Here is a 26029-nt window from a genome sequence, read left to right as displayed (position 1 = left end):
TAATCATATAAAAAATGTGTTCAATTAGAGTTTAAATTTACACATACAAAATTTGAAATTTGCTTTCCAAATGTAATTATCTTAGTTATTATTTGTATTGTGAAAATTATAATATAGATGAATTACAATTAAGAATAAATCAATGTAATTATGTAAATTATCTCTATAAGTTTATTTGAATATGCACATAGTTAGAGATTATATTAACCATACAAAATTTTAATTTTAATTTTAATTTTAATTGTAATTTTGATTCTATAAAAATAATAAATACTTGACCAATGGAAGCTCAAAAATATTATTATATTAAATAATTTAAAATATTTTAGTTTTTCTATTTTTTATTTATATTTATAATAACATAATTTTTTTCCGTGCATCGCGCGGGTGAATTACTAGTATTATGAATATAATACAAAATGATGTTATTAAATATAACTAGTATTTTCACCCGTGCGATGCACGAAATGGATTTGTTGTAATATATTAAGAATATTTGAATCGATATATAATTATTTAAATTAGAACATCAAATATTATATAGTGGAATTAAAGATATGGTTCGGATCGTTTATGTATTTTGATGTTATCATTGCTTGAATTTGTGCAAATAATTGCTCATATTAGGCAAATGTGCTCGTTCTCTAATAACTCAGTTATAGGAATGAATTGCTATCCTAATTTAATTGTATGGAATATATATATATATATATATATATATATATATATATATATATATATATATATATATATATATATATATATATATATATATGTATGTATGTATATCACATTATTGATTATATTTACACATTATTGAAACCTCTTTGTAGACGACATTGGTAGTGGCAACACAATCTTGCCCATCATCGTCTTGAGCTAACACCTTCAGTCCATCAGGACGGGTTACTCGGGTGAAAATATATAATGGTAGAATATCACTCAATTAGTGATCCTTTTATGTTTTTAGTCAATTAGTAATATCAGATTTATTTTCATTCAATTAGTCAATTAGAATATCAAATGCGGTGATATTTTTACCTAATTTTTGTTCAATTTTTAATTGATTATGTAGATATTATTATTGAAATATTTCCGTTCCATTTTTAATTTATCTTCTTTTACTATTATTTAAAATATGCATTTACCATTAATGATGTAGAATATTATTATTGAAAGAGATTATTCATTCAATAATATGAAAAATTAAAAAAAGAATAGTAAGTAATATAATAAAAATGTCTAAATATAAAAATATAAGGATATATTCATAATTTTTTGTTTCTTAACATGCATAAATATTTGGTGGTAGAAAAACTATTGGTGGCTAGTTCTAAATTTTTAAAATATTGGGTTAAAAGTGTAATTTTAATCTTAGTGGGGATTCAATTATTATAGATCTCAATATCAGGGGCTCAGATAAGATTATTCAAATATATATATATATATATATATATATATATATATATATATATATATATATATATATATATATATATATATATATATATATATATATATATATATAGAATTAATTTCACTTTTGGTCCCACGACTTTTGAGTTCTTATCACTTTTGGTGCACAACTTTAAATTTTTTCAATTTTGGTGCCTAACTTTGTTATTTTTTTCAGTTTTGGTCCTTCCAGCCAAATTGACGGTAAAATATTTTTGAATTTTATATTTTAGGGGCAAAATCGTCATTCTATGAAAAGATCTTCAATATTTAAACAAAAGAAAAATCATATTAAGAGGAAAATAAGAGTTTGCCAATGGTCGAAACTATAAATCCCATAGATCTGTCTGGTTTCTACCCGTCTTCCCCATTATTCTCATCGATCAAACACCTATAGATATGATTTTACAGTGATTTTGTTTAGATATTGAAGATGTTTCCTTGGGATGACAATTTTACCCCTAAAATATAAAATCCAGCAACACTTCGCTGTCAATTTGGCCAAAAGGACCAAAATTGATAAAAATAACAAAGTTAGGCACCAAAATTAAAAAATTTTAAAGTTGTGCACCAAAAGTGATAGAACATCAAAAGTCGTGGGACCAAAAGTGAAATTAATTATATATATATATATATATATATATATATATATATATATATATATATATTAAAAAGTATTTCCTTGTTCTCTGCTTTTCTACCTGTCCACACAAAATGTATGAACGGGAATTCAGTAAATGATACAAAATAAACGTCTATCTTAGCATTCTTTTGTCTATTCCTGGGAAAGAAGCTTCATATGGTAATACTACTTTCACTGTTTCATTTTAGTATTTTATATGTCTTGTTTATTATTTATTGGTTAAATTAATATTTATTTTTTTAGTAATTTTAATTTCTTTAATTTGATTTTTTTTTTGTTTAATAGTACTTTTAATGTAGTTTCATTACACCAAAAAAAAAAATGTAATTTCATTGATTGATGCAACATTAGGGAATTGCCCGAGCTATTGCTGGCGGAATATTATGGCTGCACATGATCATGTTTGTTCTAGGGTGCGTAGGAGAATTGGAAATGGCAGGACGACATTGATCTGAGGGCATCCGTGGTTACCCGATGACCCTAGCCCACTGGTTCAAACGGATACGCGTGAAGAGTTGAGAGGAGTTTTACTGACAAGTTTGATTGATCAGCAAACTAATACTTGAGATCCCCATATTTTAACTGACTTATTAGACCCTAAGGATGTGGCTCGTATTTCTTTAATTCCTATTAACCTAGGTATGAGGACTCATGGTATTGGTTGGGTGACCCAAAAGAAATTTATAAAGTGAAATTTATAGGCATATTGTTGGTGATTTTGAAAATAACCCAGGTACTTTTGATAAATGAGTTACATTATAGAAATTGAGGGTCTCTCCCAAGTGGAAGACTTTTTTGTGGAGAGCTATTTGTGATATTCTTCCCACCACTAACAATTTGCTTATAAAGATGGTGGAGGTGAATCCTACATGCTCTCTGTTTGGTTTGACTCATGAAGATGTTATGCATACTCTTTTTTGTGATTATTCTAGGCTTGTTTGGAATGTTACGGAGTTACCCATAACAAATATTGTTGCTAACTCGTTTCCAACATGGCTAATGGGTGCGATGGCAACTTTGACAGAGGAACAATTTGGACTTGTGGCGGAACGCTGCAGTATGGGATGCCGCCCTTCCGCAATCCGGCCGGACGTGGAGACGTGCTGTAGCAGCCTTGCACGAATTCTAGCAGGTACACCACCGCCACCATCAACCTGCACAGACGACAGCTGGCCCGGACGAATCAAATGCCCAACCGAGATGCTATATCGACGTAGGCTACGGGCAAGCAACCGGGGATGCTACTTATGGGGTGGTTCTACTTGCTCAGGATGTGACATTTATGGCGGCGGCAAACGGCAAGTTACCAGGCTGTTTCTCCCTCCTTATGGCAGAGGCACTGGCTTGCAAGGATGCATTATCTTGGCTCAGGGGACGGAGCATGACATCCGTGGATCTTCTTACGGATTGCTCAGAGTTGCGGAATGCCTTACTCTCACATTCTATGACCATCCTATCCTATGTTGGGGTCGTTGTGGACCAATGTCGGACATCTATGTCTTTATTCGCTCATTGCTCTTTGAGTTTTGTTTCTAGAACGTTTAATTTGCAAGCTCATACTTTAGCTTTTGATTAGGACCATTCTTTGTATTGGGACTCTGTCCCTCCTGACTTTATTACTGCGTTCATTCATTATAATACTGCTATTGGTTGCTTTCAAAAAAAAAATGTAATTTCTAAATATATAAATTTTATATACTAATAATAAACTTAATATTACGAAAAATTGAATTAAAAGAGTTAATTCCATTTTTTGTTCTAAATTTATAGGTGATTATCCACTTTAATTTTTTTTAATCAGAACATTCATTTTGGTTCTAGTATTATTGTGGCATGATTATTTTTGGTCCTTTATCAAGAAAATATTTTAAATATCGTTAAATATAAGGACATTTCGATCTTTAATAATGATTTTTTTTTCAAAAAAAAAACATAAAAAATTTAACGGTTCAACATACTTTGTATAAGAAAGATTGAAATATTTTTGTATTTAATGATATTTCAATGATTTTGTTGATGAGGGACTAAAAATGGCCATGTCACAATAATAATACTAGAACAAAATGAGAATATTCTAATAAAAAGGACTAAAAGTGAACTATGGCCTATAAATTTATAATCAAAAATAAAATTAACTCGAATTAAAAATAACTTCAATTAAGTTAATCGAACCAGACAAACAAAATGAGATGGAGGGAGTATTAATTATAAAATTCTGATTCTAAAAAAAGTACATCTAAACTTAAATTATGGAGATAATTTTGACATGAGAATCACATTATTGTTATTTAAAAATATTCCTAAAAATTTTTAACATGCCGAATCACATTATTTTAAAATAAATATTTTAAAGAAGATTTTTTTGTTCAATAATTAAACTAAAAAATTGTATGGGAAAGACCAAGAAAAATAATAATAATACTCCGTAGTTTACAAAAGTGTATTGAAATCTCAACCACTATCGTGGAGTCGAGGAAAACTGGAAAAGTCACTACTCAACAAAGAAGAAATGTATCAAAATCTCAACGGCAAACCCCCACCTTCCCTTTCTTGATCGAGGCAATGAAATTTGGCAGCCATTCCTCTTATTAATTATTTCTGGGCATGCCCCAATGATGATGTATATTGGTGCGAAAATCTGTGTCAGTGTGGAAATTCCAGTGTTTAGATGATGACAGTGCTCAGTGATGAATCTATGGGGTTGGGGCGCTAGACAATAGACATGATTGATTAATTGCAGTAGTAGCCAAAATTGGAATAGATAAGAAAATTGTTTTTCTGCAGATCCAATAAATTAAAGGTGTAATCTTTTCTTGCCCACTGTATCTTCTTTTATATTGCCTTTTCAATCTGTTGGGATCTGCCATCTCCATGCATTCTTTATTCTTTTCCTTCTTTTTTGGGTGAGGTGATGCTGTGTTTCAAGAAAACAGGTTTCCTGTGAGAGAGAGATGGGGAGAGAAAGTGTTTCATCAATCCAACAAGCCAGAGATTATTATTGTCACACTCTTAGAAATAAAACAGATTTACCCTTGTTTGCATGGCCTTGGGAAAACCTTGGTAATTTTAAGGCATGTACTTCATTTCCCATATTTTTTTTTGAAATAATAATTTAGTGAAATATAACTATTTTCTGTTTGTACTTTGAATTGATTGTATGTGTTTTCCATTGTTGTTTGTTCTTATTGGCTGTTAAACAGTATTTACTATATGGACCATTTCTAGCAAAATTCATGTACTCTTGGGTTTACAAAGAGAGTTTGGAGGATATTTGGTGCTTACATATTCTTGCCTTGTGTGCCCTGAGAGGCCTTGTTCATCAACTATGGAGTTCATACATCAATATGCTTTTCTTTAATCACGCAAAGTGGGTGTCTCAGGATGGCATAGATTTTCGCCAAATTGACAAGGAATGGCATTGGTATGATGTTTCTTTTCCAATTCCTTTTCACCTATCTTTTGTTTGGATACACACAGAGAAAGGGCTAAATTTAAAAATATTTTGTGTAATTTGGATTTTACAGGGACAATTTCCTAATACTTCAAGCTTTTGTGGCTTCATTTGTCTGTTTGAGCTTCTCTTCTCTTGCCACTATTCCCTTCTGGGACTGGAGAGGAGCTGCTTGCTGTCTCGTGTTGCATATAGGGATTTCCGAGCCATTATATTATTTGTTGCACAGATTATTGCATAGCCCCCGTCTTTATCCGCTTTATCATTGGTTGCACCATGATTCTATAGTTCCGCATCCCTATACAGGTAAAAATAACAACTACAACTATAGCCTATATGCGGTCTAATATTTGCCTGGTTTGTATAAATTAGATTTTTGACAGACAAATCATTCTGTTCTTCATGCAGCGGGGAGTGCAACGTTCTTGGAGAACATCTTACTATGCGTAGTTGTAGGAATTCCTCCCATTGGAACCTTGTTTCTTGGTTATGGATCAATAAGTGTTATGTATGGGTATGTTTTGGCGTTTGATTTCCTTAGGTGTTTGGGGCATAGCAATGTTGAAGTCATGCCTTGCAGACTCTTCGACGCTATTCCATTTACCAGATACCTTATTTATAGCCCAACGTATGTCCTCTTCCTCTCGAGCTCTCGTTTGTGAGTTTATGCAACAAAGTGATTAATGTTTCCCCGTTTTTGACTCTACAGATACTACAGCCTACATCATACGGATATGGAAACTAATTTTTGCCTATTTATGCCTCTCTATGATATGTTGGGAAAGACAATAAATACCCGTTCTTGGGACCTCCATAGAGAGATAAGTACAAGGACAAGTGAGTTTGTTTCTCTTTTCTACTCTTTGGTTCTTCGGGTCGTGGTGTTATATGTATACGATTGCTTTCACATAAGTTTCTCTTCAATTTGTGTTATGTCATATCAAATTGTATCATCCTTAAATGTTTTACATAGCTTCTAGAGGTCAGCTATTTCTTGTAACGTAACTACAGAAACTGGAAAAGATGTTTTCTCTTCAACAAGCAACACTTTTCGTTACTCCCTCCATCGTTTATTTAGAATTTTCGACAGAATGATTTTTATTGTTTAACATTTATGCTTATCTTTTACATAATTTTCTATAATCACTTCTTGAATAGGCTCCATTTATTCTGAAATACAATTTCATATGATTTTTTTTTTGCTATATCAATGTGCAGGTCAAAGTGCGCCCGATTTTGTGTTCCTTGCGCATATCGTTGATATTATGGCAGCACTTCATGCTCCATTTGTTTTTAGATCATTCGGTTCACTTCCTTTCAGTACAAGGCTCTTCTTGTTACCGCTTGGGCCTGGAGTCATTTTGGCTATGCTTCTCATGTGGCTCAAATGCGAGACTTTCTTCTCCAGTTTTTACAACCTCAGAGGGAGAGTGCACCAGACATGGGTAATACCAAGATTTGGTTTTCAGGTATCTTCCTCGATGTCTCTAGACGGAGATTAATTCTGAACTTGTTTAGATCATCTATGTTCTATATGCAAAGGAGTTCAGGTTCCTAAAATATGAAAATACAGAGAAATGAAATCGAAATGATCTGTTTATAAAATTTATTTGAAACTGAAACCCATCTTTAAATTGTAATAACAGAGTGCCAAAACATGGAACTAAAGATTGGAATTGACGAGGAATAATTTTTTTTTGTCTTGGCATCTTAAATGTTTATTTTGCCACGATTTGCAGTATTTCTTGCCATTTGCTGCGAAAAAAATAAATAAAAAAATTGAAGAAGCTATTCTTAATGCTGATAGACGAGGCGTCAAGGTCCTTAGCCTTGCTGCATTAAACAAGGTCGGTCATCCTTTGATCTGTTTTGTTCTTTGTTTTCCCGCTTTATTTGCTTTTAACATGTAACTAACTCGTAGTGAACGCTCTTGTCACATGGTTTATAACTAGTTCATGCAAAGACATCACATGTTTCCTATAGAAATATTAGCCCCCGAAGCACTATTTAAACTAGTTTGATCCTGAAAATGTTGATATGCATTGTATTTGCGGCCTGTTGACAAGAACATTTGAGAACAATAATAGTTTCAACTTACCCGCATCTTGGAATCGTTGAAAGTTATTTTTTAGCTTGAAATGTTGTGCCAGAATGAGGGCCTTAATGGAGGCGGGACACTTTTCGTCAACAAGCATCCTGATCTCAAAGTCCGAGTTGTCCACGGAAACACCTTAACAGCTGCTGTCATCCTAAATGGCATTCCCCGAGATGTAGATGAGGTCTTCCTGACAGGTGCCACTTCGAAGCTTGGAAGGGCCATTGCACTCTACTTGGCACGTCGGCAGGTCAGAGTGCTGGTAAGATCTGTTTCTACAATTGAATGTTTATCAGATAGTTAAAATTAGGAATCTCTCCTTTCTCTTTTCACTTTCAAACTCTTTCTGGTTGATTTTCTATGCACAGATGCTTACTCAATCTTGTGAGAGATTCACGAAAATCCAAAGTGAAGCCCCAGCAGAGTACCAAAGATTTCTTGTTCGAGTTACCAAGTATCAAGCAGCTCAGCATTGTAAGGTAATGGCATAAATTTGTTGATTAACCATTGTACCAATATGACAGACCTGTCTTATTTTTAAAACAAGAAATTAAGAATGCTTGTATTCTAACTATGATAGACATGGATAATTGGAAAATGGTCCTCACCTCGAGAGCAAAGTTGGGCGCCTTCGGGAGCGCATTTTCATCAGTTTGTGGTTCCTCCTATCATCCCATTCCGCAGAGACTGCACATATGGAAAGTTAGCAGCAATGAAGCTTCCAAAGGATGTTGAGGGCCTAGGAGCATGTGAGGTATATATGACTATTATTCTTCTATTTCATTTTTTCAATGTTGAGCATATATAATGAAGCTTCCAAAGGATGTTGATGGCCTAGGAGCATATGAGGTATACATGACTATTATTCTTCTATTTCATTTTTTCAATGTTGAGCATATATATTATGTCTCTGTATGGCAGAATTTATTTAGGAGCTAATACGCTATAAGCTCTGTTTGGTAATGTTTCCAAAATAAGCTAGTAGCTTAAAATAAGAGCTTATGACGAAACACTATCTAAAAATTTATTATTTTAAATAAATGACATCTGTTCCCAACTAAAGCTGTTTTGACATTTTCTCTTCTCCTATTTATATTTGGGAAAAAAAGACATTTTATTTTTTCAATTATAAGCTTTGGTGGGACCACTTCGATTGTTACAAAATGAGTCCTTGAGGTTATTTATACTTATCACACCTCCTCAACAGACGGTGGAGATCTACTTGATCGTATGACTATGATTATATTTCTAAAATCCACCCTAAAATTCTATACAATATTACAATCATATGAGTTGTATAATGTTTTATAAGATTCTAGAAATCTTTACATTTGATTCTAGAAATCTTTACACTTCAAAATGTTAAATTTTAATAGGTAAACAATCCTATTTAAAATTTAAAATTATTTAAATTTTATGAAGATGTCGTTTTTAGTCTTCTTACATTTATCAGCTTATCAAAAAGCTAATTTTATCAAACACTTTTAAGCATAATCAGCTAGTTTAGCAGCTCTTCATTTTTCAACTTCTAACTTATAACTTTTTAGCTTTCAGTTACTTTTCAGCTAGGTTTGCCAAACATAGCCTATATAAACATAAATGTGCAGTTTATCAATTAGCCTAGCTTTTTAGTTGAAATGGAACACATGCTTCAATTTGATATCAAAGGCAACCCCATGCAACTATGGTCCACGTGTTGCTTGGAGCCCATAAAAAAAAAAAAGAATAAGCACATGTTGAGACGACGTAATGTGCAACCCAACTATCAGTTTAGACTTTTAGTTGAGACGAAGCACATGTTGGGAGCCTGGGAATCGGCTCACACGTAATTGCTGTCCAACTATCATCTTAGACTATTAGTTGAGACAGAGCATGTGCTGGGAATTGGTCTGCACACGTAATGTGCAGTCCAATTATCAGCTTAGATTTTTAGTTGAGATAGAGCACATGTTAGAATCGACCTACACGTAATGTGCAACCCAACTAGCGGCTTAAACTTTTAGTTGAGACGGAGCACATGCTAGGAATTGGCCCACACACGTAAAGTGCAGTCCAACTATAGGCTTAGACTTTTAGTTAAGACAGAGCACATTCTTGGCCCGCACACCCATGTGCAGCCCAATTATCAGCTTAGACTTTTAGTTGAGACACAACACATGCTTCAATTTTCAATTATATTGCTTTAGTTTCATTCCTCTATTTCTTCATCTATCTGTCTTTGTCTTTCTTTAATTTTCTTGTGTCTTATGTGCAGTACACAATGGAAAGAGGCATAGTTCATGCATGCCACGCGGGCGGGGCGGTTCATCTTCTTGAAGGGTGGACACACCATGAGGTTGGAGCTCTGGATGTAGATCAGATTGATGTTGTGTGGAAGGCTGCATTAAAGCAGGGTTTTAGGCCCTTGTAGATTACATAGGTTGGTTGAGGTTGATGAATTGAAAGGTTTGAAGGTTAATTGGGATTCATATCAGAGATCATGCAGCATTCTATTCTCCATCTTTTCTATTGTCTTACAAAACAAAAGACATGTCATGCATACCTTATTATTTTTTTAATATTGTAATAAATTAAAGTAAGGTTTCCCTTAGCTTTATTAAGGAGTTTAAAGGGCTGTTGATTTCTTTTTTCAGGAAGGTTGGCATTATGAATTTCAATATCAAGATTTCTTTAAATGTAAGATATATTATATTTTATAAACAAAAAATGAGGAAAAATTTGTATCACTTCAATATCAAGATTTCTTTAAATGTAAAATATGTTTTATAAAAAAAAAATTGAGGGAAAATTTGTATCTGGTTTAACTATTACAAAAAGTAAGGAGTTAGAATGGTAAAATAGAAAATTCACATTATTATTTTCATTATTAAAATATCACTATCATTCTTCTATGTTGAGCATATATATAATATGTCTCTGTTTGATAGAGCTTATTTAGAAGCTTATAGTTTATTTTAATTTAGTGATACTGCTGTTTGGTAATGTTCTCAAAATAAGCTTGTAGCTTATAGCTTAAAATAAGAACTTATTTTAAAATGATATCTTATGTAACGTTTCAAAAATAAGCTAGTAGCTTCCCAACGTTATATATCTTTATTATTTTAAAATAAATAACATCTTTCATCCCTTCCAATTAAAACCCTTTTGTCATTTTCTCTTCTCCTATTTAGTTTTGGAAAAAAAAGATATTTTATTTTTCAATTATAAACTTTAGTGGGACCACTTGGATTGTTACCAAATGAGTCCATGAGGTTATTTATACTTATTCCACCTTCTCAACAGACGGTGGAGATTTACTTGATCGTATGACTATGATTATATCTCTAAAATTCATCCTAAAATTCTATACAATCATGAATCATATGAGTTCTATAATGTTTTATAAGATTCTATAAATCTTTACAATTCAAAATGTTAATGTTTAATATTTAAAAACATTATAAGATTCTATAAATCTTTACAATTCAAAATGTTAATGTTTAATATTTAAACAATCCTACTTAAATTTTATGAAGATGTCATTTTTAGACTTTTCTAAAGATTCACATGTTACACCAAGGTTTGAACAATAGACCTCCCACTTAAATAAACAACCAGATACCATTGGACCACAAAGTCCTTAGTTGTTGTGTTTTACTTGTTAAAACAATTGTTTTTGTTTACTCAAATAGCGGCTTAGGTTGGATGAGGAATCATCATCTCATGCTCTTTTGTTTGTTTATGACTTGATTTTGCATTGTACATTCAAAAGGCCAAATTATTTTAGAAAGGAGAAATGACATTTGATTCTACCCATATTAACGACTTAATCCCTCACTTATAAACATAGTAATCTTTTATCCTCAATTATGAGCGAAGTGGCACGCTTGGTCCATTCCCAACGTTAGGTTTTCGTCTCAACTTGACGGAAAATACAAAAGCCCTCTATCATTGGAGGGATAAAATAGAACATTCACATTATTATTCTTTTTCTTATATTGAAACCACTTTTGGTCTTTTGCAGTATTATTTTTCACTCTCCAACCAGTTTTGGTCTTTTGCAGTATTATTTTTCACTCCCCATCCACTTATTTCAAGATTTTCAACTCTAAAAACACTACAATAACCCTCGTATGACTTGTTATGAACCTAGGTGTCGTATAAGTAATTTGAGACCCAATACACACTGGCTTACCGTTTTTCAGGCTTGTGAAACACACTATCCTAAAAGTTTTTAATTTCCCTTACTAAATGTGCCATGTAAACCATAAACATGTTAACTAAATGTGTCAATCGTGTCAACTTGTTAAAAATGGGAATAGATAAGAAAATCGTTTTTCTGCAAATACAATACTAGGACCAAATGATAATGTTATAATAAAAAAAAGACTAAAAGTATACTGTCATCTATAAATCTAGGATCAAGAATAGAATTACCTTTATCAAAAAAATTAGAATTACCTCGAATTAAACATAACTTCAGTCAAATCTCGTTAATCCAGACAAACAAAATGAGACATAGTGAGTATTAATTATCAAATTCTGAAACTAAAAAAAGTACATCGAAATTTAAATTATGGAGATAACTTTGACATGAGAATCACATTATATAAAAATATTCCTAAAATTTTTTAACATGTCACATGAGAATCAAATTATTTTAAAATAAATATTTTAAAGAAGATTTAAAATAAATATTTTAAAGAAGATTTATTTCTGCAATAATTAAACTAAAAATTTGTATGGGAATGACCAAGTTAAGGAAAAATTTTAATACTCCGTATTCTGTAGTTTACAAAAATGTATCGAAATCTCAATCACTAGTCGAGTCGAGGAAAAGTCACTACTCAACAAAGAAGAAATGTATCAAAATCTCAACTGCAAACCCCACCTTCTCTTTCTTGATGAGGCAATGAAATTTGGCAGCTATTCCCCTTATTAATTATATCTGGGCATGCCCATATGATGATGTATATTGGTGGAAAAATCTGTGTCAGTGTGGAAATTTCAGTATTCAGACGATGATAGTGTTCAGTGACGAATCTATGGAGTTAGGAGGCGCTAGACAATAGACATGATTGATTAATTACACTAGTAGCCAAAATGGGAGTAGATAATTAAGAAAATTGTTTTTCTGCAGATCCAATAAATTAAAGGTGTAATCTTTTTCTCGTTTTCTCTTCTTCTTGCCACTGTATCTCCGTTTATATTGCCTTTATAATTTGTTGGAATAGGTTTATATTGCCTTTTGTTGGAATCGGTGCATCTCCGTACATTCTTTATTTTTTTCTTTCTATTTTCGGTGAGGTAATACTGTGTTTCAAGAGAACAGGTTTCCTGTTGTGAGAGATGTGAAGAGAAAGTGTTTCATAATCAATCTAACAAGCTAGAGATTATTATTGTCACATTTTTAGAAATAAAACAGATTAACCCTTGTTTGCATGACCTTGGAAAAACCTTGGTAATTTTAAATAAACGACATCCTTATTCTTATTATTTTAAATAAATGACATCCTTTAATTTACCCTCCCAATTAAAATTATTTTGGATTTTCTCTTCTCCTATTTAATTTTAGAAAAAACACATTTTATTTTTCAATTATAAGCTTTAGTGAGACCACTTGAATTGTTTCAAAATGAGTCAATGAGATAATTTATACTTATTCCACCTCTTAACTTACGGTGGAGATCTACTTGACTGTATGACTATGACTATATCTCTAAAATCCACCCTAAAATTCTATACAATCATGAGTTCTATAATGTTTTATAAGATTCTATAAATCTTTACACTTCAAAATGTTAAATTTTAATATGTAAACAATTCTATTTAAAATTTAAAACTATTTAATTTTTATGAAGATGTCATTTTTAGTCTTTTTACATTTATCAGCTTATCAAAAAACTAAGTTTACTAAACACTTTTTAAACATAATCAGCTAGCTTATCATTTTTCAACTTCTAGCTTATAGCTTTTCAGTTTTCAACTACTTTTCAGCTAGGTTTGCCAAACATAGTCTATATAAACATAAATGTGGATTCCATCAATCACCCTAGCTTTTTAGTTGAGATGGAACGACGCATGCTTCAATTTGATATCAAAGCCAACCCCATGCAACTACGGTCCACGTGTTGCTTGGAGCCCATAAAAAAAAGAATCAGCTCGCACATGTAATGACTTTTAGTTGAGACGAAACACATGCTAGGAGCCTGGGAATCGGCCCACACACGTAATGTGCAGTAACTATCATCTTAGACTATTAGTTGAGACAGAGCATGTGCTAGGAATTGGCCTCACACGTAATATGCAGTCCAATTATCAGCTTAGACTTTTAGTTGAGATGTAGTACATGCTAGAAATTGGCCCGCACACGTAATGTGCAGCCCAACTATCAGCTTAAATTTTTAGTTTAGACGGAGCACATGCTGGGAATTGGTCCGCACACGTAATGTGCAGTCCAACTATTGGTTTAGACTTTTAGTTAAGACAGAGCACACTCTCGGCCCGCACACCTAATGTGAAGCTCAACTATTAGCTTAGACTTTTAATTAATTGAAGATATAACACATACATGCTTCAATTTTCTATTGCTTGAGTTTCATTCCTCTATTTCTTCATCTATTGTCTGGTCTAAATTGTGTCTCTTGGGCAGTACACAATGGAAAGAGGCATAGTTCATGAATGCCAACGCGGGGATTCAGATCAGAGATCATGCAGCATTCTATTCTCCATCTTTTCTTTTGTCTTACAAAACAAAAGACATCACATTCATACCCTTTTTTTTTTTTTTTTTTTTTTTTTTTTTTAAGTAAGGTTTCTCCTTAGCTTTATTTAGGAGTTTCAAGTAAGGTTTCTCCTTTTAAGTCCTTAGCTTTATTTAGGAGTTTCAAGGGCTATGGATTTCTTCTTTCTGGAAGGCTGACATTATAAATTTCACTATCAAAATTTCTTTAAATGTAAGATATATTTTTAAAAAAATTTTGAGGGAAAATTTGTATCAGTGTTAATGGTTTAAATATTACAAAGATTAAAGAGTTAAATTTATATTGAATGATTTAAAAAAAAAAATAATTCCAGTGGTGCTCTCTCAATTATATTGTGTTTTACTTGTTAAAACAATTGTTTTTGTTGTCTACTCAAATAGCTGCATATTGGATGAGGAATCATCATCTCATGCTCTTTTGTTTGCTTGTGACTTGATTTTGCATTGTACATTCAAAAAGCCAAATTATTTTAGAAAGGAGAAATGACAAATTTGATTCTTACCCATATTAATGACTTAGTCCCTCAATTATGAGCGTATTCATTTTTTATCCACAGTTATGAGCGAATTGGTGTGTTTGGTTCCCAAAGTTAGGTTTTCATCTCAACAGCTCAACTTGACGGAAAACCCAAAAACCATCTATTATTGGAGAGGTAAAATAGAAAATTCACATTATTATTCTCTTTCTTATATTGAAACCACTCTCGCAGTATTATTTTTCACTTCCCAGCCTCCTATTTCAAGGTTCTTCAACTCTAAAAGCATTTCAATAACTCTTGTATAACTTGTTAGGAACTTAGGTCTCTTATAAGTAACATGAGACTTAGTACACAATTGATCACCATTTTTCAAGCTTGTGAAACACACTATCCTAAAAGTTTTAAATTTCCTTTATTAAATGTGTCATGTACACCCGAAACATGCTAACTACATGTGCCATTTGTGTCAACTTGTTAAAAAAATTGTATTCGTGTTTAGAAGTCTAAACTGTTAACCTTAATGGGCCGTGTCATGTTTAACCTTATTGTATTCATGTTGTTATCTTGTCAACCAATTAACCCATTTACGAGAATTGTCAAGTCTAGTGGGGAACTAGCGTGCACATTTATTGTTTCTATATTTTAAGAGAAATGCATCATTTTATGAGTAAAACTATTTTATTTCAAAAATATAAAGTGGTATATATTTAACTCACACAATTTTTAAAATAATTTACAAATATATACCACACCTCTTTCTATTTTGGGAATACAACATTGTTATAACTCCTATAAGTGGTATTGTAAAATTTTCTCTTAGGATTAAGGCATTGTTATAAGTGGTATTGTAGAATTTTTCCTTAGGATTAAGGTATTGGTATGGTTTGAAGAATGACCTTTCAATAATAGAAAACCATCAACCCAATCTTCCAAGATGAACTCTTTCAATTTTTCTTTTTCTTTTTCTTTTTTGATACATTAAATATGATCTTGAATTCTCAACTCTTTCAAGTTTTCTTTTTCTAATTTCTCAAATTATATTATGTGCAAATTAAAATAGCCACTCTATCAAAGCCAGGTTTCGATCCTAAGACCTGTGGGTTATGGGCCCACCACGCTTCCGCTGCGCCACTCTAATTTGCTTGAGATTTATATTTGATACACCAGATATTACAGGAGAGGATACAGTTCTAACAAGTGTTTTTGTTTCCTTCGTACATAATAAACACACAATACATACCAAAAGAAAACTATGAGCTTAGTTGAAGAAACCTTTGTGCCATGGGATGCTTAGCTTGAGAGAGCTGATCAGGCTTCAGAACCTCCACAATCTCACCCTCAACAAGAAGGCAGACCACATCAGCTATTCTCTGTATTTGCTTGATGCTGTGAGACACCATTGCAATGGTCATTCTCTTCTCCTTCTTCAACCGGACGAGAACATCCTCAATATTCTGTGTCGATATTGGATCGAGTGCACTGGTTGGCTCATCTAACAGGAGAACCTTCAATTCAAAAATGGAACAAGATTTCATTCGGGTTAGGCCAAAATACATTAAACCGCAAAATTGCATCATCATAATCTAGCTTCACCTCTGGCTCATTAGCTAAGGTCCTAGCAAGTGCAACCCTCTGAGCTTGGCCAACAGACAGTTCACCACCAGGCTTGTTGCAGAAAGAGGAGTCAAGGTCTGCAAGACTAAGCAATCTCAGGACTTGATCATCACTTAGCTTCTTCCCCCTTAAAAGTGGCCCATATCTGATATTGTCTGCAACTGTGCCTGCATACCCCCACACACACATCATTTTTGGTGCAATCTTAGGCCTAAGCTAACCAAATCTAGTGCCCCAGATCAATCTGCAGATCAGAGCATATAATATATAAACAAAAATGTGCAATCCAACTTTCAGCTTAGCGTTTTAGCTAAGATGGAGCACCTGCTTCAGTTCAATCAACAATCATATTGATGGGAGTAACCCCTGCCAAGTTGGTTAAGGATATAAACCTGTAATCACAGTTCGAATCTCAGCCTTCTTAGTATGAACCAGTCAGCTATGAGCAACTGAGGCTGGTTTACCTCCTTTGTTGGCTAAAGTCGGGATTTACCCAGTGCAGACCCTCGGGCCCCAAAAAACAATGATATTGATTGGTAAAGCTTGTGATATATACCTTCAAAGAGAGCAGGGAGCTGAAAGAGCATGCCGACTTTGCAGCGAAGGCTGAGGACATCAAGATCACATATGTCTTTGCCATCCAAGAAGACTGTGGCATTTGCAGGCTCCCATAGGCGGTTGAGTGCTCTGAGGAACGTTGACTTTCCACTGCCACTAGGGCCAATGATCCCCATGATCAGACCTCTGGGTATATCTAAGGTGATCTGGTTGAGAAGAGTAAGACCCTTGTCTGAAACCCTTGTAAGCCCCTTCACCTGAATCTTGGTTCCAGCTGCCTCATCATCCCCATCCACCATAAGCAGAAGCTCTCTTTCTGGATTACAATACCACAAACAGAACACTAAAAAATCAGTCTTGAAATTCAAGATAAAAGAATTGGTAATAATTTAAAAGATGGGTTTGCTCTAACCTTCAGGAACCTCCATTAAACAACTGTCTCAGATCAGATGGTGGAATTGAAGATTGAGCTTTTCCCCAAAAAAATGAATTGGTAATATAATATATGGGCAGTGGGCTTCACCCCAACCTTGGGAAATCTGAATTGAATGAAGAATTGACTTAAATGAGGGAAGTGAGCGTACACTCAAGATCCAGCCTTCCCCAGTTGGTATATATTCTTTGCAACTGTTAATAATAGCCATCCAAGTAACATCATCATGCCATCTTTATTGCATTTTAATATATTCAATAGTTTAGGATATATATATATATATAATATATGCTGAAAGAATCTCAAACTCTTTTAGAGTTGAATCTCATCAGAATTTTTATATATATTGCCAAAAAAGTCTCTCCTTCAATTCTCTGCAATAATTCTTCATTTCTCGCCGGCCACCAGAGTTCAACTAGAAATTTATAGGCTTTTCTTCAACACCATGAATCTTCTGGCAAGATCATATGCAGACCAATGCTAGACAAGTGACTCAAGATTGAAATGTGACATAACAACTCTTTGATTCAAGTTATTTTAGATTTTTGTTTCGGGAAAATGTGATTCCTTGATTTTTTTTTTATTTTTTTTAACGTTATATAAGATTTTCTTGAGTTTGACTTTTTATTTTGTCCTCATCCTCTAGTAAAAAAAAAAAAGTCTTAACTGTACCCTAGTCAAGATGGCTAAGGATATAAACTTGTAATCACAAGTTTATGAATTCGAATCTCAACCCTTTTAGTTTGAGTTGATCAGTTATGGGCAACCTAAACAAGTTTACTTCTTTATAATCTTTTGCCGGGTAAGATCAGATATTACATAGAAGTTCACTGTGATATCAAAGAATCAAATTGTAGGATGAAAAAAAATAAAATTTGATCAATGTGATGCTATATCCGGCCTATTCATGTAGTATTATGTTAAGTGAAAGCTGATATTGTATGATAATGTGTTATCAACTTTTTGTATATTCAAACCCATCCGAACACAAGTTTTAATTAATGATAATGGGATGTTTATAGAGTTCTTCCCCATTAACGTAACACCATTATATATGCATGTGGTGTTATCTAACCTTGACTTTATACTGTCATGTCATATAGTTTAATGAATTAAGAAGGCAAAAGGATCAAATAAGTCCATGTATTAACTACGATTGTTAATGCAGTACCATAGATTAAAATATGGTCCATCTAGATTATTCCATAAAAAATTAAATTGAATACTTGATATAGATGGTTTTGTCTTCCTCTTGTCTCCTGTTGTTGTACTTCCTTTTAACTGAATGTTAAATATAACTTCTAAATTTGAAATGCGGTTTGTGAACTCCCTTTTGATATCTAAAATGTGAGTGTTCAACTTTGCAATCTGATCTGCACTTATGTGTTATACTAGTTTTTCATGAGCACTTATGTGTTTTGTTATATTTCTGATTTCAATCGATTTAATTGGTTTAGGATTTTACTAAAAATCAGTTGAAAAATATGGTTACTAAAAATCAAAGGTTATCTAAAGTTCTAACCAATTAAACCGGTTGAAATCAAAAAAATAACAAAAAAAATATATAAAAAGATAAAAATGTACTTACTAAAAATAGGAAAAAGGTCATGAAAATGACTAAAAGTGTCCAAAAAAACAATAGTCTAGGATGTTAAATGGCAAAAACGATAGTCGGGGACTAAATCTGAAATTGTCACTAGACAAAAGACTTCTGGTGAAATTATCTTTATTGGAGATGTTCGATGATTTTGTTATGTTTTTAGCGCCGCAACTAATGATGGCATTGCCTAGTAAGTTATATAGTGTAAATTACAGATAAATATTTATTTTTAATGTACTAAAAATTTATTTTTAAATTTAAAAATTTTATTTTTTACATACTAGATTTAAAAATAAACTTTCAATATATAAAAATAAATAAATATTCAATGTATTAAAATGAACTTTATGTAAGTAGCCTATTTTTTTAAATAGACCATGGCTTATATTATAATGACTAGTTTTTTCGACGCGCTTTACGCGAAAACTTGTGTCAAATATTTAAACTCAATTAGTAAATCATTTTGAAATAGATAAAATGCATTTGTAAAGTTTTTTTTTTTTTTTTTTTTTTTTTTTTTTTTTGAGTTGACGAAGTTTCATAAATATTCACGTATAGTTTATTTTGTTGATGATGTATTTGAAATTTACACAAGAAATACAAATTTATTGTGATGAATATATACAACTGTAATTTTAAGTAAAGGTACTCAATGTTATATTACATCTATTTTCTCTTTATGTTATTTAGTTAACATGTATCTTCCATTGTTAACATGTTATTTTAAGTATGTTGCTTATTGGTCCTATAAGATTTCAAAATGAAAGTGACAAATGTTGTAATAGTAGTTGTTTTGATTGAGAGTACCATTTTTGTTACATGTAAAATGACATTTTTTACGAAGAAAGCATATTGATGTAATTAAGGCAATTGCAAATGAATAAAATTTGTTTAAATGTATTTTTCTTCCAGTTAGAGATATATCCTTTCTGAATTCATATTGTCGTAGTAAAATCCAATATTATGTGAGCGGATCATATCTTGTATCCAAACCTGAATATAGTCATGTGTTAACTTACCATTAGCACACATTTAATTTAAGAACATATGCACTATAAAAATTACATTTAAGAAGTTTTGTAGTACTATTATAATTATTCATGGATATGAACCTATTGAATTGAGTAAAAGCTAGTCTCTCAAAAATATGACAAATAAGTAGAATTTGTCATTTTGTGTAGGTTTTTCATTGAAACCTAATAGAAGAATTAACACTATCAATTAGAAAAAATTGAACGATCAGCCTAATACAAGTTAATTAAAGTTTGTAAAGATGTAATTAATTTAGATTTTTAATTTCATAATAATTTATTTTTAAAAATAATTTTGTAATAAAAATTACAGTAGTAAATATTTGTACAAAATTTCTATATACTTTTGCAAAATTTAAAAGATTGAAAATAAATTCAATTAAAATTTATAAGATATTAAAGAAACTTGTAATACAAGATATTGAGTATTTCATTGTACTTGGGAAATTTGAATATATCCCGCCACCCAAATTCAAATATATCCCGCCAACTACCAAAGAGTTGTTGGTGTGTTTGAATGCAAAGCAAAGAATCAAACAAAAATGGCTTGGATTTGGAATCTTGTATTCCTCAAGTGCAGTTCAGTGGTGTCCTTTCAGGTACCACTTTCACAGAAGGAAATGAAGCTCTCTTTACTGCTACTAAATGAAGAACACATGCATTTATATTTGTCAATGAAATGAAATGGGGAAATCTATTCTAGCACATTCATTATCAGCAATTCAGCATCAAGGGAAGGCAAACTGGCACTTCAGCGCAACTTTGGTTCCACAATTGGGTTCATTCAATTACATTCGCAATACAAAATATAAATAATATTAACATTTAAGACTAGACACTACATGCTCATCACGATATGATAATCATATACTTCAAATGTCATTCAATGGATTTCCATTTTATAGCAGCACTGTAGCATTAATCCTTTATGATTCTCTCACTTTTTTTTTTTTTTTAAGACTAATAAGTATGTAAGAGTTCAAATGCAGCCCTCTCACAAATTGATATTGATTTTAATTCCAGCCAACTTGTTAACATTTAGACATGCTCTACAACAGCCTCTCCCCATTTATGTCCTTTTGGATAAAATGTCCAGACCTCATAAATTTATTACTCCATATTTGAAATTGAATACACAAAGGAGAATTAAAAAAAAAAAAAAAAAAAAAAAAAAAAAAAAAAAAAAAAAAAACCTAAAACCTGATATCTACCACACTATCTTTTTAGGAATCAACAAACTAAATAAGCCAGTAACAATAAGCAAATGAATCCAAGGTTCAGGTGAAACATCATGCTTCAATACATATGATCAATCTATATACCCAAATACTTGAACCTGAAAACATAACATCATGGAACTATGGAAGCTATAAGTAGAGCAATATCACACATGGTGACTGAAATCGCCTAAAATGTTATGATAACATATATATACTATCATTATGAATACATAAACTATGTAATGTAATTATAATAAAATAAGGCTTCCTAAATAATCATGGGTTCGGCATGTATCACTATCATTCTAAATATAATCATTTGACTAAATGGAAAAATACTACCTAATGATCTATTCTAGCACATTCATTTTCTGCATCCCGGGAGGACATATAGACTAACACTTTAGTTTTGGTTCCACAATTGGGTTTATTCAATTACATTCACAATTCAGTAAAAAATTGACATAAGATAGCCACAAACTGAAAATGGCAAACCTCATCTAGTAGTCAAGCCATTTCCAGTGACAAGTATTTCGGCTTGGGTTTAAAAGTTAAAACTACAAAGAAAACAATGGGATAAGTTCAAACTATACTGCATAGAGTTAACTAAGAAAATTTATGTTCCATTTTACTAACTTGCTATACAAAATTATAGATTTTATCAGTTCTATTTACTCATTTAAATCAAAATTCTAAATGTGCCGAAGTATAGAACAAGATGCAACTTGAAGAAATGAAGAATTCATCAACTATGACAATAAATTGATGCACCCAGAAAGAAAAATATACACACAGACATATATATACAATAACAACGCCTATCATGGTGTTAACTGCAATCAATAGTTGAGTAATTGAGTAATATATGAATGATGTTACTCCGTATATAAACTCAACAGTCAAAACTAAAAATTATAATTTATAATTTTTTTCAAGTCAATTACAGTATTTAGAGAATGGATTTGGGAGCTTATAAGCAATAAGAAAGTTGTTTTCTCATGGTACATCACATACAACCATAATTTTCCACAGATCACCTATTGTCAATAATTGATAATAACATCGATGAAAGGCAACAATAAATACTCACACCGCCTGTGAACCTCCTATTAACATGGTATACAAATTCATTATGTATACACCCAACAATTGCTATCTCATACCAGTGCATCCAGTAGAAACAGGTGGGAGAAAAACAATTCAAAAAACTTTTGTAATTAGATAATAAAATAAAATAGAATTTGTAGTGATTTCACTGTGCATTTGAGTGTTTAAATAGCTACAGAGTCCCTAACGCCCAACGCCCAACAATATTTCAGAACAAAATAAGGTAAATGGATTGAAAAAGAAATGCTTAATTGTAGGAATTGCTTTCAATCAATTAAAAAATTAAATTAAATATTATCTCTCTGTCTCTCGATCCTGCGTTGAACTTAAGGAAAAAAATAATTTAAGGAAGAAGGAAGCAATGATTATTAAAAAATAAATTAATATTGAGATTCCATTATAATGTATTTCTTTGAATTCAATCAATTATATAATGAAGAATTCAAAGAAATACATTATATTTTTGGAATATTAATAAATTTACCTCGGATTAAACTTGAAAGAAAGAAGGCAGCAATGATTACATTTAAACATTGATGCGTAATCCATGTTCATACCTATCCAATCCCGTTGATTGCTTCAATTCTTATTCTTTTCTCGATCTTGTTTTTATCGTATCAGCTCTCATGGAAGGAAGGTCCGCGATTCCAGCTGTTGAGAAGGTAGGGAAGAAGATTGTAATAGTTGATTGCAGATCCGTAATATGAAAGATGAGAAGAAGAATGATTGGAGGAATAAAATGGAGATTGGAGGAATAAGCGGACGAAAACCTACGAAAGGGGGAGTCGATTAAAATTAATGGAGGAATAAAGATAATTCCCTACTGTATAATATTTGTTAGAAATGAATAGACATGGAAGTTAAACAGGCTTAGGATGTGAATAGACATGGGAGTTAAGGTTGTGGATAGGCTGTAGAGCTTCCCTTGTTGTGTGTGTGTGTATATATATATATCAGTCTTGTAGCAGAGAAATATATAGAGAGAATAAGAGAACAGCTTCTACTTTTCTAGTTTTCTACATGGTATCAGAGCGGGTGGTGAGAGTGAGGTAGTGGGCCTGGCTCGGAGTAGGAGGACGACGCCGGAGCTCGAGTCGCGATGTCACCGGAGCCGCCACGCGCCACCGGAGCAACCTGCTCGCCGACCCACGCGCCGGCGCGTGTGCCCTAGTCCGGCGACTTTTCCGGTCGCGATTGGTACCGTCAGGATCGTCTCTGGGAATCCAGTTGATCTGGTATGGTGGTGTAGTCAGACGACCAAGCGAAGAATACTCTAGCCTCAATAACCAAGTCCCACAGCGCTGTTTCGAGCTGTCTGTGTACAGAGGACAGCGGTAGCATATTCTGCGATGAAGGTGACGGCGTGGGGAATGAGTTCTTGGAGGATGAGTTTGAGGATAAATGGATTCATAAGAACAATCTGTGGGAGAGTTTGACTTGTCTGCTTGTACATAGTGAAGAGTGTTTGGTTTTGATGATTCACAGGGAGAGTGAGCACTTGCCTGCTTGTGATTATTTGACAAGATTGAGAAACGTGGGGACTGGTTACAGTGAAGGTGCTATCAAAGTGATGGATGCCGGTAGAAAGGAGTCTCCATCCAATCAACCATCTTCTGCAACATTTGTCCAAACAGGTAATCCTGTTGCATGTGTGTCTTCTACGTTTACACAGTGGGTCATTGACTCCGGAGCTAGTGACCATATGACAGGTAATCCTAATATTTTCTCCACATATTTCCCGTCTAACCCTGGGGCTATGGTTACTCTAGCAGATGGGTCATCTGTTCCAGTTTTGGGTAGAGGTAGTGCTGTTGCAACTTCATCATTATTCATTACCCCTGTCATCTATATTATATCTTCCAAAGTTTCCCTTTAATTTGCTTTCTATTAGCCAAATTACATGGACTTTGAATTGTTCGGTCTCTTTTTTCCCGGGATATTGTTTATTTCAGGATCTTTTGACGAAGAAGATTATTGGTAAGGGGAAGGAAGTCGGAGGGCTGTATGTATTGGAACAGCCTGTATCTCCGTCCAAGGCTATGTTGAGTGATACCTCTCCTTTCCAGTTACACTGTCGGTATGGTCACCCATCACTGTCAATCCTAAATAAGCTCTTTCCTGGTTTAGAATCATTGTCCACTTTGCAGTGTGAGTCATGTGAGTTTGCTAAGCATTGTCGAGTTTCCTACCCTCCTCGTGTCAATAAAAGAGTACAATCTATATTTGAACTTGTTCATTCTGATGTCTGGGGTCCTTGTCATGTCACAGGGAAGAATGGGTTTAGATATTTCGTAACATTTGTGGACGATTTCTCTAGATGTACATGGTTATATCTTATGAAGTCTAGGGATGAATTGTTCACTATTTTTTGCAATTTTTGTGCTGAGATTAAAACCCAGTTTAATAAAACTATTAAGTGTGTGCGGAGTGACAATGCACAAGAATATTTCTCTAAACATTTTTCCACTTATATGAGCCAAAATGGGATAGTTCATCAATCCTCGTGTGCATATACCCCTCAACAAAATGGAGTGGCAGAAAGAAAAAACCGTCATTTGTTAGAAGTAGCCCGGGCAATTTTGTTTCAAATGAAAGTGCCTAAGGTCTTTTGGTTGCAATAGTTGATTGCAGATCCGTAATATGAAAGATGAGAAGAAGAATGATTGGAGGAATAAAATGGAGATTGGAGGAATAAGCGGACGAAAACCTACGAAAGGGGGAGTCGATTAAAATTAATGGAGGAATAAAGATAATTCCCTACTGTATAATATTTAACGGCAGTTAACCCTACTTAACGCTAACATAATATGTTTGGGCATTTTTGACAATAAAAATATAATGTACAACATTAATAACACAATGTACATGAAAGTAAGCAGTTCAAAAATGGACAAAAACCAGGGATATAACTATCATTGAAACTTATTTTGTTTTTAGATTGTGGCAGTATTGCAGCGCGCTATGTCAGCAAATTAAAAGACCTCTGCGCCATATTATAACTGTGATAACTCATATAATTGAAAAATGAAAAAAATTTGTGAGACTGTCTCACGGATATATCTTTATCCGTGAAATGAGTCGGGACAATATAAAAAAATATAATACTTATACTAAAAAATATAATACTAATCATGAATAAAATGTTTGTTATTTATAAGGGAAAATGTAATACTTTTATAAGAATATTGCTGGAAATATATAATAGTGAAGAGGTTGGCCTGGTGTTCTAGGTGTCAAAAGATGGAGAATGAAGATTTCAAATAGAGTTAGTTGTAAAATTCGTATTTTATTAAAACCTAATGTGAGTACTGGTTATTATTTGATCCAATCATTTGAGGGGTGTCATTATCACTGGGTTTGAGGGGTGTCATTATCACTGGGTGTGTTTAGTTCGCATATGGGAATCGCAATCGGAATGTGTATCAAATACTTGGTAATAGTAATGGATTTTGATAAAAATATTTTGCATGTTTAGTAGTAGGGTGGAATGAGAATGATTATCAATAATGCTATTTGGTTATGTATGATCCTATAATGGGAATAAAAATTTTTAAAATACAAGAATACAAAATCAAGACAATTAATTCTAATATAAAGACAT

At 32.7% G+C, this 26029-nt stretch overlaps 2 protein-coding genes and 1 long non-coding RNA gene across 4 annotated transcripts; 2 read left to right on the top strand and 1 right to left on the bottom strand.

Annotated features, from left to right (window-relative positions):
• Positions 1–4556: 4556 nt before the first annotated feature.
• LOC109165260 (protein ECERIFERUM 3-like) lies at positions 4557–10319 on the top strand. Its single transcript, XM_019313947.1, has 11 exons — positions 4557–5169; positions 5299–5519; positions 5623–5855; positions 5958–6177; positions 6259–6386; positions 6768–7018; positions 7289–7396; positions 7700–7906; positions 8013–8123; positions 8225–8398; positions 9899–10319. The coding sequence occupies exons 1-11, from the start codon at positions 5050–5052 to the stop codon at positions 10052–10054; spliced, it is 1929 nt and encodes a 642-aa protein (XP_019169492.1). The 5' UTR covers positions 4557–5049; the 3' UTR covers positions 10055–10319.
• A 3309-nt stretch (positions 10320–13628) lies between these two features.
• On the bottom strand, positions 13629–17576 carry LOC109165262 (ABC transporter I family member 17-like). Of its 2 annotated transcripts, XM_019313950.1 has the most exons (5): positions 17450–17576; positions 17036–17353; positions 16459–16646; positions 16084–16370; positions 13629–13640 (listed from the first exon to the last, which is right to left on the bottom strand). In XM_019313950.1, exons 1-4 carry the CDS (start codon positions 17463–17465, stop codon positions 16116–16118), a joined length of 777 nt encoding a protein of 258 aa, XP_019169495.1. In that variant the 5' UTR covers positions 17466–17576; the 3' UTR covers positions 13629–13640; positions 16084–16115. The 2 variants fall into 2 exon arrangements, with proteins under 2 accessions (XP_019169495.1, XP_019169494.1); XM_019313949.1 differs by lacking the exon at positions 13629–13640 and having other exon boundaries at positions 15990–16370; positions 17450–17575.
• A 6518-nt stretch (positions 17577–24094) lies between these two features.
• On the top strand, positions 24095–24774 carry LOC109165267. The gene is made up of 2 exons (XR_002051518.1): positions 24095–24137; positions 24381–24774. It is a non-coding gene; the product is annotated as an uncharacterized LOC109165267 (long non-coding RNA).
• Positions 24775–26029: the final 1255 nt, after the last annotated feature.

This window comes from Ipomoea nil, unplaced genomic scaffold, assembly GCF_001879475.1.
Source record: "Ipomoea nil cultivar Tokyo-kokei standard unplaced genomic scaffold, Asagao_1.1 scaffold3069, whole genome shotgun sequence".
In the NCBI taxonomy this organism is placed as follows: domain Eukaryota; kingdom Viridiplantae; phylum Streptophyta; class Magnoliopsida; order Solanales; family Convolvulaceae; genus Ipomoea; species Ipomoea nil.
Note: the sequence above shows the minus strand (reverse complement) of the source record. Positions and strands in the feature narration are given on the sequence as shown.